Source organism: Rhizophagus irregularis, chromosome 25 (assembly GCF_026210795.1).
Source record: "Rhizophagus irregularis chromosome 25, complete sequence".
Taxonomy (NCBI): Eukaryota; Fungi; Glomeromycota; class Glomeromycetes; order Glomerales; family Glomeraceae; genus Rhizophagus; species Rhizophagus irregularis.
In genome coordinates, this window is record NC_089453.1 from 3442422 (window position 1) to 3461705 (window position 19284).

General features: G+C 30.3%; 1 protein-coding gene across 1 annotated transcript; it reads left to right on the forward strand.

Moving 5' to 3' along the window:
• The first annotated feature begins 14117 nt into the window (after positions 1–14117).
• On the forward strand, positions 14118–16420 carry OCT59_017137 (uncharacterized protein). Its single transcript, XM_066146166.1, has one exon. It carries the CDS (start codon positions 14469–14471, stop codon positions 15807–15809), a length of 1341 nt encoding a protein of 446 aa, XP_066003887.1. The 5' UTR covers positions 14118–14468; the 3' UTR covers positions 15810–16420.
• Positions 16421–19284: the final 2864 nt, after the last annotated feature.

Genomic DNA, 19284 nt, shown 5'->3' on the forward strand with positions numbered 1-19284 from the left:
ATCTTATATTAAAAAGAACCGTTTATAATCACAATTATATAAAGAATATATTAAATACTTGGCATCTAATAATCGTACAAAGATGTATCATAGCTTGTTAGAATCGCCTCACTGAGACGAATCGAATGGTGGTAGTTTTATCCTTTTCCTTTGCTAGTGTTTACGGCCAGACCACCCATTGCCTCTTATGAGACTAATACTAGGGTGCTGTGTCCTATCATCTTCACTGGGCAACCATTATACCGAGTACTTAATTCCTCAAGTAACAGCACCACTTTAAAAGACATTCCCCATCGGGCCATTTTAGGCTGATCTGAAGCTAGGTACACGCCGCCTCTCATCCTATATCCATTGCATGATACTGATACTCAATTTATTTTACGACCTTTAGAGAGCATCTACTTTCATGGAGGACTTTCGACAGGTAACATCAACCATCTAGTACCCTTCCATACCACCATTTTAGGTACTAAGTCTCACTCAAAGACCACTACAGCCCGCGATTACCTAGCACCAGTTTTATCCTTTTCCTTTGCAGTTATTTACGGCCAGACCACCCATTGCCTCTTATGAGACTAATCTCGGGTCTGTGTCCTATCATCTTCAATGGGCAACCATTATACCGAGTACTTAATTCCTCAGGTAACAGCACCACTATAGAAGACATCCCCCATCGGGCCATTTTAGGCTGATCTGAAGCTAGGTACACGCCGCCTACTCATCCTATACCCATTGCATGATATTGATACTCAATTTATTTAACGACCTTTAGAGAACATCTACTTTCATGGAGGACTTTCGACAGGTAACATCAACCATCTAGTACCCTTCCATACCACCATTTTAGGTACGAAGTCGGCATCAAAGGAGGCCTACAGGCCCGCGATTACCTAGCACCGATAGTATAGTTGTTTGCCCCAAGTGGTATACTTTGTAGTGACCACTCAGACAGGAAGTAGCAGGCTTCTGTCCAGGATCACCCCTTATAGTGGGTATCAACCACCAGGGATGCACCAAGGGGCCAGAAGTGGGGAATCGAGGGGCGAACCCCATGCTAATCTTACCTGTTCTGTGCATGAACACCTTGGTTGGCCTAAGACCTAACAGAAGGTCTAACTACCACTAAGACATTGCACCCTCAGCTTTACTATCTAAGACGACCATCTAGCCAGGACCCCGGATATCTTCAAAACAGGTCATAAGTCACACTTTCGGCAGATTGACCCATTTTAGAGGACAAAAAATCGTTTTGTAAATATCTCGGCATCCAGTAGTCCAATTTTGATGAACTTTTTTTTAAATTGTAGAGCTAAATGAGGGCTACAAAATAAAAAAAGTTCATTAAAATTGAATTACTGGATGCTGAGATATTTACAAAAAACGATTTTTTGAGTTTCAGCAAAAAGGGGTGTTTTTGGCCAAAAGTCCATTATGACCTTTATATTAGATATCCGGGGTCCTATCTAGCCATTACTGACCCCAAGTAGTATCGTGGAGTGACCACCCGGACAGGAAGTCCCCCCCAAGGTATAGTAGTGACCTCAAGGACAGGACTGCGCACATGCCAATGGCCTCATAGGTGAATGCTAAGGACACTACATTTACCCCTTACCGAAATGTGCGGCCTAACCGTACACACTAATTCACCATGATGCAGTCCAACTACACTAATCCCTGTACCTTCACGCTATTGGTTGTAGCGTCCGCAGTAAAATTCTTTTTATTTCCGTGGTCATAGGAATCGAACCTGCGACCTCACCATACTCAGGCTTAATGAGGGTCTCAGTGACTAACTACCGAGATAGGGTGACCAACCCCTAGTTTTATCCTTTTCCTTTGCAAGTGTTTACGGCCAGACCACCCATTGCCTCTTATGAGACTAATCTCGGGTCTGTGTCCTATCATCTTCAATGGGCAACTATTATACCGAGTACTTAATTCCTCAGGCAACAGCACCACTATAGAAGACATCCCCTATCGGGCCATTTTAGGCTGATCTGAAGCTAGGTACACGCCGCCTACTCATCCTATACCCATTGCATGATATTGATACTCAATTTATTTAACGACCTTTAGAGAGCATCTACTTTCATGGAGGACTTTCGACAGGTAACATCAACCATCTAGTACCCTTCCATACCACCATTTTAGGTACTAAGTCTCACTCAAAGACCACTACAGCCCGCGATTACCTAGCACCAGTTTTATCCTTTTCCTTTGCTAGTGTTTACGGCCAGACCACCCATTGCCTCTTATGAGACTAATATCGGGTCTGTGTCCTATCATCTTCACTGGGCAACCATTATACCGAGTACTTAATTCCTCGGTGGAATAGCACCACTTTAGAAGATATCCCCCATCGGGCCATTTTAGGCTGATCTGAAGCTAGGTACACAGTTTTATCCTTTTCCTTTGCTAGTGTTTACGGCCAGACCACCTATTGCCTCTTATGAGACTAATCTCGGGTCTGTGTCCTATCATCTTCACTGGGCAACCATTATACCGAGTACTTAATTCCTCAGGTAACAGCACCACTATAGAAGACATCCCCCATCGGGCCATTTTAGGCTGATCTGAAGCTAGGTACACGCCGCCTACTCATCCTATACCCATTGTATGATACTGATACTCAATTTATTTAACGACCTTTAGAGAAGCATCTACTTTCATGGAGGACTTTCGACAGGTAACATCAACCATCTAAGTACCCTTCCATAAGTTTTATCCTTTTCCTTTGCAAGTGTTTACGGCCAGACCACCCATTGCCTCTTATGAGACTAATCTCGGTCTGCGTCCTATCATCTTCAATGGGCAACCATTAAACCGAGTACTTAATTCCTCAGGTAACAGCACCACTATAGAAGACATCCCCCATCGGGCCATTTTAGGCTGATCTGAAGCTAGGTACACGCCGCCTACTCATCCTATACCCATTGTATGATACTGATACTCAATTTATTTAACGACCTTTAGAGAGCATCTACTTTCATGGAGGACTTTCGACAGGTAACATCAACCATCTAGTACCCTTCCATAAGTTTTATCCTTTTCCTTTGCAAGTGTTTACGGCCAGTACCACCCATTGCCTCTTATGAGACTAATCTCAGGTCTGTGTCCTATCATCTTCAATGGGCAACCATTATACCGAGTACTTAATTCCTCAGGTAACAGCACCACTATAGAAGACATCCCCCATCGGGCCATTTTAGGCTGATCTGAAGCTAGGTACACGCCGCCTACTCATCCTATACCCATTGCACGATACTGATACTCAATTTATTTAACGACCTTTAGAGAGCATCTACTTTCATGGAGGACTTTCAACAGGTAACATCAACCATCTAGTACCCTTCCATACCACCATTTTAGGTACTAAGTCTCACTCAAAGGCCACTACAGCCCGCGATTACCTAGTACCGATAGTACAGTTGTTTACCCCAAGTGGTATACTTTATAGTGACCACTCAAACAGGAAGTAGCAGGCATCTGTCCAGGATCACCCCTTATGGTGGGTATCAACCACCAGGGATCACCAAACCTGGCACCTGCCAGGAAAGTAGGGAATCGAACCCCATAGCCATACGCTACCTGTTCTACGCACGAACACCTTGGTTGGTCTAAGACCTAACATAAGGTCTAACTACCACTAAGACATTGCACCCTCAGCTTTACCATCTAGGGACGACCATCTAGCCATTACTGACCCCAAGCGGTATCGATAGAGTGACCACCCGGACAGGAAGTCCCCCCAAGGTATAGTAGTGACCTCAAGGACAAGACTGCGCACATGCCAATGGCCTCATAGGGAACGTTAGAAGGACACCATGACCCTTAGTTGAAATGTGCGGCCTAACCGTACACACTAATTCACTACGATGCAGTCCAACTACACTAATCCCCGTACCTTCACGCTATTGGTTGTAGCGTCCGCAGTAAAATTCTTTTTATTTCCGTGGTCATGGGAATTGAACCTGCGACCTCACCATACTCAGGCTTAATGAGGGTCTCAGTGACTAACCACCAAGATAGGGTGACCAACCCAGTTTTATCCTTTTCCTGTGCAAACAGTCTTATGACTTTATCTTTTATTTATATTTGAATTTCGAAGAATAATCGAACAATATTACAAAAATAAGAAAATAAACTAATAAAAAATAAAAAGAGTAGCTTCACGACTCATACAAGTAAAGAAATCTAAACTAAAATAAAATTAAAGCAAAGAAAAACTGAACTATTACAGAATCGCATACCCCAACTTTACCCGAAGGCCAGTGTGAGTCAACTATCCAACATCCAAAAATCCAGTCCGTTACCAGAAAGAAATCCTAAGAGGTTGAACTGTTAAGCGGCGCAGAAAATCCAAGTGCGAGATCCAAGATCCACCCCGAATTATAGAAGAGGATATCCAAGAAATCCAGGTATCCTGAGAAACTGACGCCAAAGAAGAGTTGTGTTGTTGTGAAGTGGTATTAGGGAAAGAATTTGTAGATGGGCCACGTAATTTGGAAGCAGCCGAGATACCCTGCGACTCCTCCCAAGCATGGAAAAGAACATTCCGACACAGCCAAATTTCACCATATAATGTGACTTGGAAGTCATTAAGAAGAGGAGAAATAATCTTGTATATAACAGAGAGAGGAAAGTATTGGTTCAAAAATGCCGTTAAATGCGCAGGCAACAATCCTCGAGTGAGCCAAAGACAAGATGAAGAGGGAGCTTCATAGTTCCAGCAATCCAAAGCAAAGAAATCGGTACGAAAGGATTTATCCAAAGATTTCAAGGATAGGAAAGAAGATAAACAAGAATCTCTAAATTTAATGACTTCAGACCGGTGCGTTAAACAAGGATTTAATTCCGGTAAAATATAAGGACAAGTCCAAAGATGATTCAAATCTTCAGGAGCAGAATTACACTGCGGACAAAGCCAGTCAGGAGAATATAAATAAGGCTTGCGTTGTTGAAGAGTAGTTAAGGTAGGTAACATATCCAAAAGAAGTTTGATACGGAAGATCCAAAATTCAGGACGACCATTCCTATGTGAAGCAAAACCTTTAATTTGTGAAAGGCAAAAATATATACCAGCCCAATCAAAAAGTGAAGGAGCACCAAGAGCAGTAAAACGCGCTAGTGAACAGAAAGATAAAAGAGCACGAGCATCTGCAATAGAGCGGAGAAAATGTCGAATATTCACGTCAATAGGCAAGGAGTTAAAAGTCAACAAGCATGGAGCATAACAAAATGTTGAAAGTAGAGTAGTGGGTTGTAAAGACGAATGAGCATCTTTTGCCAAAGAATCCGCTTGTATATTGTAGATATCATCGCCATGAGCAGGGACTTTAATCAATTCGACATCAAGATTACGATCCATGATAAGTTGTCGAATAGAAAGCCAAAGAAGATGATTAGGTTCTCGGAGCAACTTCGGTGAGAAAGGAGCATCAACAAACCGTGTCCATAGTGAAATTAACTGACTACAATCAGTATAAATAGAGATTGACGAATCACGGAAAAGGGCATTCAATCCTAATAGAACAGCAGAAATTTCAGAACGCAAAGCGGAAGGAAAGTAAGAAGGGAGATGCATGGAAGAAGATTCCAGAACAAGTCCATCATCATCAAGAGCAATCCAAGCAGAAGTCATGGAAGAAGGCGAAGAATCATTGGCAGGATGGAACGAACCATCTGTGTACAAAGATTGCACCGAAAGTGGTAAAATAGTGTCTTCAATTCTATCGATACTATCCTTAAAAAGAGGAGAAAGAGCAGGAGACGCGTTCGAAAAATGAACAAGAGCCAAGGAGGATGCATAGCTCCATGAAGTAGATAGAGTAATGGGAAGATAAGCCGCGAAAACTTTGGCATTTCTGGTAGGATAGCCCACAGTATCCGATAGGGTTACATTAAAAAAGCATTTCTCGCTATTACAGCGTTGTCTGATGGCAGATTTCATGGATAAGGCGGGAATGTTAAGAGCACAACCGGGACAAGGGTCATAGGATCGTTCATCAGCCGAGGTAGATACAGGAAGCCAATGAGACATAATAGCCGAGTTTTGTTTCTTATAAGTGATACACACACGACCAACAAATAAAGTTTGAGTAGCAGAGTCAAGAGTAATAGCCCATTGAGGATAAAAAGAATAATCTTTAACAGTATGATCTAATAAACAAAGAGAAGCTAAAGTAAAAGAAGAATTAATAAAATATGAAGATAAAAGTAAAGTAGAAGAAGAAGAAGAGAAAATTATTATTGATAAAAGTAAACCAATTAGGGATCCGTCCTTTACGACCAACGATGCCAAGATAACGAAGGTCAGGCCAATTCATAAGATAACGTCCACAAGGAGAAACCAACTGAGCAAGCACAAATATATTCAGGTTTTTCCAAAGTTTCCAACTCGATTGAAAAATGGAATGAGGTAAAATAGATCGGAGTGGCAGAGCAGGTTGTAGATCATGCCAGTTTTATCCTTTTCCGATCACTGGCTGACGAGTTATTCAACAAAATGTTAAACATCGGCATTATAATATTTCTTGATTTACGTTTACTGCACTATTTAACATTTTGCTAGATTTCTTGGTACCTAGTGATTGTAAAAAGACGATTTATAGCTCGTTGGAATCGTCTCATCGAGACGAATCGAATGGTGGTAGGCTCATCTCTCTGTGATCAATATTGACGGAGCTATTACTTAAAAACCATTTAATATTTTTTAATTTCGGAAATTGATCTAGCGATTGGATTTTGATGTATCTTATACCATTAGATTCGTCTTATCAAGACGAATCGAATGGTAGTAAGATCTTCTTTTTTAGGATCAATATTGGAAGAGTTATTACACAAAAACCATTAATATTTTTTTAATTTCGGAAATTAATCTAGTAATTGGATTTCGACGTATTTTATACCATTAGAACCGTCTCATCAAGACGAATCGAATGGCGGTAAGATCATCTCTCTACGATTAATATTGGCGAAGTTACGATACAATAAAGTTTTAAGTATAATTCTGGCTAAAATTATGTTAATTTTTGGCCGGAATTATGATATACAAATATAAGAAATTTTTTATATAGTCACATCTCTTTATAATTACCAAATATGGACTGTCCCAAATGTGTGACTATAAAGAGAGTTGACTGTAACCGTTCATTAATAAAATTAAAAAAAAAGAAAAAAAGTAAAGATTTGTACTTATGAATCTTTATCTTTGGGTTTTTGTTCTTCGAAAGCCTACCTGAACCTAAAAAATAAAGAAAGAAACGGTTATTAGTAACTGTTTATTAATAAAATTAAAAAAACAAAAAAAATTAAAATCAAGATTCGTATATAATTACGAATCTTAGTTTTTTTTGTTCTTCGGAAGTTATCTGAATAGCCAAACCTAAAAAAAAGAAAGAAAAAAGAACGGTTAGTAACCGTTCATATAAAATAAACTCCAAAGTATTCGTACTTACGAATCTTTAGAGTTTCTGTACTTTGGAAGTCCACCCGAAAGCCAAACCTATAAAAAAAAGAAAAAAAAAAACGGTTAGTAACCGTTCGTATTAAAAAAATAAAATAAACTCCAAAGAATTCGTACTTACGAATCTTTGGAGTTTCTGTACTTCAGAAGCCCACCTGAAAGCAGAACCTATAAAAAAAAGTAAGAAAAGTAAAAGGGGAAAGGAAAAGAAAGAAAAAGAGAAGAAAGGGAAAGGAGAACGAAGGAAGGGAAAGGGGAAGAAGGGGAAACAGGGAAGGGAAACAAAGGAAAGGAAAGGGAAGAAAAAAATTAAAAAAAGTTTAAAAAAGGATGTATAAGATGATCCTTTTTTAAACTTTAATACGCGTAATGTATAACACGTAACATTTGATTAAATAATTCAATAAATCAACCATAAATCATATATATCGAAATTTGGCCAATTTTTAATAATTTCTGAAATTTGGCCGAAATGTGTGACAGATCAGCTGATTTGTCACATGACCGAAAGTTTTTATTTTAACCAGTGATTAGTAGTCTTAATTAAGGTTGCTGGAGAAACTAAGGGGTTTTGGCAAGTTGGTGAAATGCCAAAATAGCGAAACTTTGCTAAAACTATATGAAAGTCTTATTAAAAAGTTGGCGAAACTTTAGAGAAAAGCGAAATCTGACAAAACTTATTATAAAGGCCAAAACTGCCAAAACCTTGCCGAAACTATAATAAAACTATAGTAAAATCTTAAAGAAACTAATCGTAGGATTTTGGAAAGGTTTAGGCAGGCAACCTTAGCCTTAACCTTCCACCCCCACCTGATTGAAATCTTATTGGCTAAAAAAATTATTACTATTAAAATATTAAATATTATATATAATAATTAGTATTATATAATTATTTTGGCTTCTAGTGATTCAATTTTTTTTGTTTTGTAAAGCTAGCTAAATGAATGCTATAAATTAAAAAAAAGTTTATTAAAATTGGAATTTCATTAAAAAATTACTAATTAAATAAAATTTAAAAATAGAAGTAATTCTTTAAAAATTATATAATTTTTAATTTAAAGATTTATTTAGTGATTAGATTTCAATAATTTTAATATTATTCAAATTTCATTAAAGTAAATTAAGTAGTAATAAGATTATATTTTTATGATTGATATTAATGGAATATTCTTAAAAAATTATTTAATGATTTTTAATTTTAAAATTTATCTAATAATTCAGATTTTAATAATTTTGATATCATTAGATTCATTTTAATAAGATGAATTATTAATAATAGTAAAATTAAAATATTACTAAATTTTAATTACTACTATATCTAATAATTACATTATTTTATAAATATTAAAAATCTTTTATAAATAAATTTAAATAAATTATTAATATAATATAATTAGAATTTCAACCAATTTATATATAGGTTATACTTAAAATTTGCTTATTAATTAGCTTATTTTTAGAAGTACTTTTCAAAAATTTTAAACTACATATCTCTGATTTTTAGTTAATTAATAATTCAAATTCAATAAAATTTATATATTGAATTTGTTGAAATCTAATAATAATAATTTTATTTTTTAACTTTAATATTTACTGAAATACAATATGAAGTAATTTTTTATTTAATATAAATAAAAGATGTTTGGGATCTATATAATTTAAATTAAATAATGTAATGTATCAATAATATAATAATATTTATGCCTATAAAATATCAGTATATCAAAATTAGTATAAGTATAATTCTATTTAGATGTATAAATGAATAATATAATACATATATATATATATATAAGTAGTATATAGGTTATATTTATAAATTCCTTAATAATTTAAAATATTTGATCCTTTAATTATTACTCAAGTTTTTCAGGATTTTGTGTATTTATAAAAAAAGTAAAAAAGTCCTTTTTGTATAATACTATGTGTAGATTTAGCTATTGCAAAAAGTAGTACCAGTTTCTTCCAAAAATATAAGTACCATTTTTTGAATATAATGCTGGTCAAAGGAATCATAATGCCGGTCAAAATCAACATAAATCTGGCTATAGGCACATATTTTCGGGGAGCGCTTATTTTAGGAGGAATATGGTAATTCGTATTATAATCGTATCTCGTATTATAATCGTATCAGAGTAAGCAATAATACCGATTCAACTCAAAGTAGTCAAGTTGGGAATTTGTAAAGGATAAAGCTTATTGAAATGTATTGTCACATAATTTTTAAGGACATGGCGATGAAATGAACATTTTAATATAAAAAATTGAAAGGAAAAAATAATACCATTTTATTTATAACGATTGTGATTAAAATATTGAAAGATAACATTCAATTTAATTGAATACATACAGGTATTTTTTTCGATGATAGCCAAACTCTGATATAACGATACTGTATATTTGGATCCATATGAAAAAATCGAAAAAAATGCTATATCAATTTGGGTATATCGAGGACAGAGAGTTATTTATCGGTTAAGGGTATAATATAAATTTGGCCAGAATTAAGTAAAAATAATGGCGTAGTTCAATATTCCAATAAAACAGGATCGGTTAAGGGTATAATATAAATTTGGCCAGAGTTGAGTAAAAATAATGGCGTAGTTCAATATTCCAATAAAACAGGTTTATCATTTATCTTTATGAACAATAAGCTAGAAAATCCGAATTGTTCTAATGATAAACATAGTATGTATACAAAGGATTTTGTAAGTAAAAGGTCAATGCGTTTCACGCATTAAATACAATGTATAAAGATTTATTGTTTGTTTAAAATTTTCTTTGAATAATAATAATAATACTGTAAATTGAATTAATAAAAGACAATAATAAAAGCAAGTAATTTGTAGAAAATTTCGGAAAAATAATAAACATTTTTAATGTTTGGTAATGTACGATTAATTACTTATGTATAATATAATAATTATAATTTATTCGATTGTAATTTATGAGATTTTTTTTTGAAATGTTTGTAAATTTTGTGTGATGAAAATAAATTTATGTAAAATAATATGATTATATTTTTTTAATTGTAATAAAGGATGAATAAGATGATAATATTTAAAAGATCAAAGTGAAGAAAGGGAACGAAAAGGATAAAAAAATATGTAAATTATTAAAATTAATTCCTACTTAAGTAAAATTTAGTAAAGTTTTGAGATAATTTCAATTTTTAAATCATTAACTAAAATTTTAACGTAAAAAACGTCAAAAAAAATATATACAACTTACGTAATCACATTTTATATTCCTCCTCTTTTAAATAAATTTCGGCCCAACCAATTCACATCCAAATATTTGTTTGTTTGAAATTACGAACAATATGATTCTCATGTATTGATTGTTCTATTAATTAAAAAACGTGGATTTTGGGTTTTAAAAAAAAAAATTTTCCGAAATTCTTTGGGCTGTCAAATTTTGTACTAAAACAAATTGGGAAATGAGAAAAATGTGGGGTAAACGATTAGTAAGTTTAATATTATTGATTACTTAATTTATTATAAAAAAAAAAAATTTTTTTTTTTAATTTAAACGTATTAAAAAAAAAATATTTTTAAAAAAAGATTAATTATTTTTTTTTTTTTTTGTGAGCAAAATATGGAATAAAATTATGTCGATCTTTTTTTTCATAATTTTATGTAAAATTGTGTAATTAACTAATTATAAAATTTCCTTTCGTTGTTAGAATTCCTTGTTATCAAATAAAATTTTATTTTATCAATATAAAATTTCCTTTTTACTATTTAAAGTTTTTTTCTTTATAAAATTCTTTAAAAGAAAGAATTAAAAAGAAAGAAAGAAATGAAAGATGTTGAATGATTCTTTATCGCATAAAATGAATCCTTATCTCCCTAGAACGGAATCATTTTAATAATAATAAATTAAGTATGATCTTAAGGTTGAACAAAGCAATGCAGTTGGACAGAACATTTCCATCTTTATTATTTTATTTACTCGAACCCCAAACAAAGAAGATAAAGTTTGAAAAAAAAAAAATATCATGATACGATTTACACGTGATCATTTATGTGTGTAATTAAACCTTATAAAACTTATAACCTTAATGCTAAATAAGGGTTAATTGATGTAATGATTCGTATAGTAATTAAACATAATCAGCTAATAAGAGGAATGTCCAGCGAAAAGAAAGTTCAATGCAAGAGGTACAACATGATAAAGATGGTTTCTTTGACATTTACTTTTTGACACTTGGCCTTTGCAGCCGTACAACTTTATGTGATGGTTTCAAGTTGAGAATTCTGACACCAATTTTGGCGTCATTTTAATACATTAAAAAATCATGCAGATTATTTAATAAAGAAATTTTCAGTATCGATCGTACTGTAAGAAAAAAAAGAAATACTGCGTAGAAAAAAAAAAAAAAAATATTAAATTTATTTGCATAATTCCCGACATATGCTGGTTAACGCACATTATCCTAAACATCATACATTATTTATATTTCATTACGGAGATTATAGGAAGCAAATAAATCAGTACTTATTAAAGTAAAAAAATATATAAAATAATGGAACACAAAAATCACGAGATCTTCATATTACTTTATCCGGGTGTGTTACAGTATATTCCAATTTTCTTTTTAAAATTATAAATAGAATTAATAGCCACAGTTTAAAATATGTGGCTTAAATGTTAAATTCGCGTGGTAAAAATATGTAATATATGTAAATATATGTAATAATGTAATATGTGTGAATAATTATTAATAACCTTGAGAAAAAAAGATATAATAGATAACGTGTGAAGCTCGTGGTGATTACATTAAATTTATGCAAAAAAATTCACCTGTCAAAAAAAATAAAGTGATTTTTTCTTTACGCAAATTATTTCATAATCTCCGAGCCAATGTACTAATAATTTAACACGGGATCTATTAGATAAACAACATAAAAAAAAAATTAGTGTGGCTTTATTATATAAAAATACAAGTTTCATTTTACAAAGAATATCCGTAAAAAGAAGTTTGAGAATAAGCCACTTTTCTAAACAACAAACAAATATCAAAATATCGCATATATATATAAGGACATATGGAATTCTATTTTAAAATGAAAGTAGTTTAACATTTTTGTATGACATAATAATTGAAAAATTTTTGTGATTAGTGATTACCTAGAGTTATTTTTACCTTTAGGTTAAATGAAATCTAGAATTTCTATATATGAAATGAAAATGATGAAATAAGTGGCGAATTCTTTATATATTTTAATGTATTTTTACTGTGGCAATAAAATACTCCCAACTCCCATTCTAGGTAATAAAGTTGCGTGGATTCCGTTTTTTTATTATATAAATATATAATATTATTTATATATTATTTATACACTGTTGATTATCAGTATATATTGTATTATTATGTATATTACTAAATTTATATTATTAATCAAATCCTCTTTTTCAATGACAAGTTAAAAAATATTTTATATTAGTTTAATTTGTGGGGTATTTTACTTATTTTTAACTATTCTCCATATGGATAAATAAAATTTCAATCAATCAAATAATTCATATTACTTTCACAAGCTTTCGTATCTTAATACATTTGTCTTTGTTTCGCTATAAATCATTCCTGATAAAGGCAAGATTTGGTATAATTAACTTTATCTTTATGTTTTAGACATGTTAAAAAAGTTGAACATGTTGAACATGTTGAACATGTTAGAAAGCTTATTAGTTAGCTACAAGAATTTTTTTTTTTTTTTTTTTTTTACTTTTTTCCTATGTTACATATTTTCACGCATTGATCATTATCGTCCTGTCATCCTGTTTATCCTATGAACTCTCGTCTTTGCTAATCAATTGTGTTAAAAAACATTTGAAAGAACTGAAACATTTGATAAATTTTAAATTTTTTTTTATTTTTAATATATTTTATAAATTTTTTTTTATAATTTTTCATATTAATTACATTCTGGATAGGTACCGGATTAATGAAATTGACAAGCAAATTACGGAAAACTAAAAAGCGAATGGAAAAATATATAAACCAGTTCCCGTGATCGTGTCATAATCCACCCCTGTTAATCTTTCTTTTTCAAACGAAGGGGTTGGTTTTCTTTTGAAATAAAAAGAAAAAGATAAAAGAATTTTTAAAATATTTATTTATACTGTATTCCCATTTCTGTCTAATAAGGTTTTATTCTGTGTGGATCTCTGTGTATGTATGTTGTTAAAGTTGAGGCCGACTGCTTTTTTTTTTATTTTTTTCTTGATTACTTAAACTTTTTTTCTACTTATTACGACATTGTTATTCATCATACCAATTTTAGTGGTTTTTCTTGTTTGCAGTGTAACTACGGATCTTCCTTCCTATCAATTATAAACACTGCGCAACACAACATATTTTTATACTAGCATATACTATTTTTAAAATTAGCTGAAACTGAAGAACTGTTGTGTGACGCCGAACCACAGCTTAACGTGGCACACACTTTATATTTTGTTCAAATATCATCCAAATAATTTTAAATAATTTATACTGTGTATTATATATATATATATATATTATAAATATGGTATATATATATATATATATATAATTTTTTTTTTTTTTTTTATGTGATATACATTACATTACATGTAGTTTAACTTTGTTATATATTCCTCCCTTTTTCTTACTTTCCCCAATTTTGCGTTCACAAGTCCCTTTTCCATTTATCCTGCCTTTATAGACCATTTTTAAATATATTGTTATTATATATATATATATACATATATATATAGAATAATATCATTAACCTCGCTTCCTAAAATAAATATTTAAAGAAAAAAATAATTAAATTTTTTTTTCAAGTGTGTCCATTCATTAAAAAAAAAAAAAAAAAATATTTTTTTTTTTTAATTTTTTTTTATATATACCCTTATATAAAAAAAAAATTTAAAGTCCCTAACACCATTTTCCGTCCTGGTGTCAAAAAGTATTTATTGACAACTTGAAAAGTTCTTGTCGTCTTCTTCTTCTTTTAAGGTTTTTCGTTGTATTATGACAGAATATTCTGCTGTAAAAATGCAGTTACAAACATCCTCTATTGCTCAAAACTTACAAGCTAACAACAGTCTTAAAGATATGGTTGTAAAAAACAACGAAAATATTTCTACAAGTAACAATACAACTCCGCAAAATAATGTTCCCGCTACTGCGGCTAATGGTGATCAAGATACTTTCATACCTCAAATGCCACAACAACCACAAGTAAAAATTACAAAAGGTGGTAACTCAGTTCCAAATTTTGAATATGTTTCATATGATCGGGTTCAAGATTTATATGAACAAAATAAGGGTACCTTGTATTTTATCCCTGAGGGTTTCGAACCTGTTTTAGTTCCTAACGATGCTAAAGCTCAAACTGTAACGAATTTATTGGAGAATGCGAAACCTGTATCAGCAGCTCCTAATGTTCCTAGAATGTTACCTGATACTGATGTACGTCTCCCCTCATTCGCACTTCCATGTGGTGTAGCCGGTCCTCCACCAAAGGCTGCATCATCAAATGCTAAAACAAAGATCAAGAAACCACCAAGACCACCAAATGCTTTCATCTTATATCGTAGAGCTAAACAACCTGGTATCGTAGCCAGACATCAAGGAATTACTAATAATGAAGTTTCAAAAGAGATTGGTAGAATGTGGCATGAAGAACCAGCTGAAATTCGAATGAAATTTCAAAAAATGGCAGACGCAGCTAAGCAAGAACATATGAAAAAATACCCTGAATATAGGTATCGTCCAAGAAGACCACAAGAAAGGAAGCGTAGGATTCAACCTCGTGAAGATTCACCATCAGTAACCAGTAACTCACCTAATATTAGTTCAACAAATTTACCTATGCTTGAATCTACAGCATTTTATCCAAGACGTATGTCTACTGATGGTGAAAATTCCGAAATTTATAATTCATCCACCACCATAGTGAACCCCCATAACAATCACCTTCAACATCATCCTCAACATCAACAATTGTTGTTTGCAGAGAATTCTTTAACAAATTCTCCATCACAAATTAATTATATGGACGCCGCAATGGCAAAATACGATTTCTCTTACCTTGATGATTCAGTTTCTCAGAATTCGTATGACGGTAGTCCAATATCATCAACAAACACAACTTTTGTTAACACTCCTATGACGACAAATGGTGGCATGATTGATTTTAACGTATTTGATGCATCTCAAGCTGGGTCAAATGATGGAATGAATTACCTTGACTTTGGTGATTTAGATGCTTATGATCATTATGATAGTATGGCAGCTCTTTCCTTCATTTCACCCGATGAACAACAACAATTCATTCGTAATCAATTCGTGAAATATGATTCCCTTTAAAAAAAACAAAAACAACAAAAAAAAAAAACTTTTTTTTAATTTTGGTAGGCAAAAAAAAAAATTGATATATATGTATATATATATTTATTTATTTCAAATATTTAGCTAATTTAATCTTTTACTTTCACAGATATTATTCGATATATCAATTTTTCGTTTTAAAAATTTTTTTTAATTTATTTTCTTCGTATATATTTTTTTCGTTTTTTATTGTTAATATTTTTTTTTATCGAATCACAAACACAAACACAAACAACAAAAATTTCGAAAGTTACTTTCATTTTTTTTTTAATTCGCATTTGCAATTTTGCATTTACATTCTTTTTCCTATTTATTTCTTTTTTTAAAAAAAAAACAATTATGCTTAAACAAGAAAATTAAGGTAAACTCTTAAGTTAAATAAAACACTTCTTAAACTCGTTATGCATGTAAATTTTTTATTGCATTTGAATTTTTACATATTCGCTAATTTTAATCCCTTTTTTTATTCTACGTCACCTTTTTTATTTTTGTAGATTTTTTAACATGAAATATTTTTCACGCACATTTTGTAAAAATTCATAAGCAATTTCATTTACCATGCATTTTTAATGAACTTTATTTTTTTTTATATATTATATTCGAATAATAATTTAACGTTAACATCGATTGTTGAATGGAAGGGGAGAAGCAATCAACAGGAAAAAAAAATTGACTTGCTCCCTTTTATTATCAAAAAAAAAAAAAAAAAAAAAATTTGGAAAATTTTTCAAAAAAAAAAAAAACAATTTTTCACATAACGTATATTATATTTTTTATTTTTTTCGCCGGGCGTTCTTTGAGGCCTAATTAACGGAGAATGACCAATTATATCATCCCGGTTTTTTTTTGCACACAAAAGGTTCTTTTAAGTGTGCATTTTTCTTTAATTACCAATTTTTTATATGTCGTTGCGGAGAAAAGTTTTGAGCGCCAGGGCTAAATAGGATAATTCAAAAATCAGTCAGTATTTTTGCTCCCTTGAAAAAAAATTACTGTGTATTCACGTTCTATAATTTTTCTCTTCAATAATAGGGTATTATGATACTTTTTTTTTTCAAATTGATTTGCTTCTACGACATTTTATCTTCTCCCCTTTTGGTTTAATAAAGTGTCATAGGATATATAATTTTTTTATGATAAGATTTTAATGTATAGTTCTTTTTATTAACTAATATTTATCTAATATAATAATCGTAATCATGTATAAACAAAAAAAAAAATTTTTTTTTTTTACTTTTTTTTAATAGTTATTTGCATTTATTATTATTATTATTTAATTTTAACTTGAAAGAAAAAAATTCGGCGAGTCCCCCGAATTTTTTTATTAGGACCATTAATTAATACTTATTTTAGCATAATTATTTTTTTTTTTTTTATAACACACACAATTGACGCGCAAAAAAGACGACGCATTGTAAATCACAATCACAAACATTCCACGCATCGTTTCTTTCCGTTTTTCCTCTTTTCTTTTATATATAATTTTAAATTACCCCATTTTTATTTTTTCCGCATTTGTAAAAATCATCAATTTTAATTTGCATTTTTATATTGGCACTTGCATCATTTATTAATTTTACACATTTAATAATTATTTTCAAAAAAACCAACCGAGTTTAAAAATTTCGTAAAGAAGAAAAAAACTTTATAATAATAATAATAATTTTTTTAATTAAAAAAAAAATCTCGAAATTTTATAATTTATATTTATATACATATATATATATAATATACATTATATATATATATATTTTCTCTCTCTCTTTTTTTTTTTTTTTATATAATAAAGTAGTATATATTATTTGAATATATATAAAAAATATATAAAATAAAAATAATATATATGTATTATATATGATTTTACTTTAATTCCTTTTCTCTTTCTTTTTTTTTTTTTTTTTCTTGAATTCTTTATTTGGTCTTGATAATTTAATTTGGAAAGGTTTCGCCGAATTTTTTTTTTTCAAGTGGGAAGATATGTATGGTCTTTGATGATAGGTCTGCACGTTTCTTCATTTAGAGCCCTAGCCTACCGGATACGTTAAAGTTTAACTTTAATTTTTAATTTTTCTCAATGAAAAGCAGCAATACACATGTAACTACATGAAAATTTACATAACACCGGCAGTGAAACTCTTAAGAAGCCTAAATCCGAGCGACGTCGAGAACAATGAAATGTAAAAAATTTTTTCCTTTACTAAAACGGATTTTTTTTAAAAAAACGGGAATAAATTAATTATATAAAAAAGATTTATCAAAGTTTAAAGTCGCATATCTATTTATTATCTATTTATTAAATATTTTTTTGAAACTTTACTTACTTTGATCTTTTGGAGCACAATTAAATAAATTTAAAAAGGAATTTCATATTTCTTTACAAAGCTTCATTGATGTTATCCTCCCGCATTTAATCTTTTTGATCACTTTTGATTTTATCCAGTTATGATTTTTATCTCTTTTTTTTTTTTTAAACTTTAATGAGAGATCCAATCAAAAAACATATAATTAAAACATGGGTGATATCAACTTGTAAAAAGAAATGTAAATCAGGTTTATCATACTTGAAGATGTCAAATATAGGTTAATTGCTTATTATTTTTGTTGTTCAAAAAGAAATGTTAAATTTTTTTCAATGTTTGAAAAGAAAGAATTCTCTCTTTATTTAGCATAATTGGCATAAGTCGTGTGTTGATCTTGAGAAAAAAGATTTTTTTTTTTTTTTTTTGATATTTTTGATATTTTTTTCACATCGTTATTTAATTGGCGCAGGAGATTTATTGTGTCACGTTTGTTTATTGAGAATTTTTACTTGACAAGTTAAAAAAAAAAATGTATGTAATGTACGGTATGTAATAATAATTCTTTGTTTTAAAATATAATTGAACACAAAAAAAAATATGATTAACAAAGAAAAAAAATGTTGAATAACTTGAATTCATTCAAAAGTCAAACAAAAAAAAAAAAAAAAATCCTGTTTATTATTTTTATTAATAATAGTATTATTTATTTTCATTTATTTTAATTTTTTTATTTATTTTTACGTAAAAAAAAAAAAAAAAATTATGAAAAAAAAATTTAATAGGTTTAATAAAATTAAAATTAGGTTTATAGTAGTAGTAGTATTACCGTAACAAAAAAAAAAAAAGTTTATAAATATACTTTTTTTTTTGAAATAAATAATATTTTAATAAAGTTTTTACCCAGATTTTTTTTTTTTAATTCGTATTTATTCCATGAATTTCAAGAGTTTACCATAAGTAATAAAAATAAATATGTAGTGTAAATTAAATTTTTAAAGTTTTTACATAACGACAAATACAGTAAAAGAGATTTTTTTTATATTATAATTTTAAAAATTTTTTTTTATCAATCTTTTGTTTCTTTCTTTCTTTTTTTTTATTCTTTTTTTTATAATATTCAAATTTTATGTTATTTATTTTATTTATTATTTATT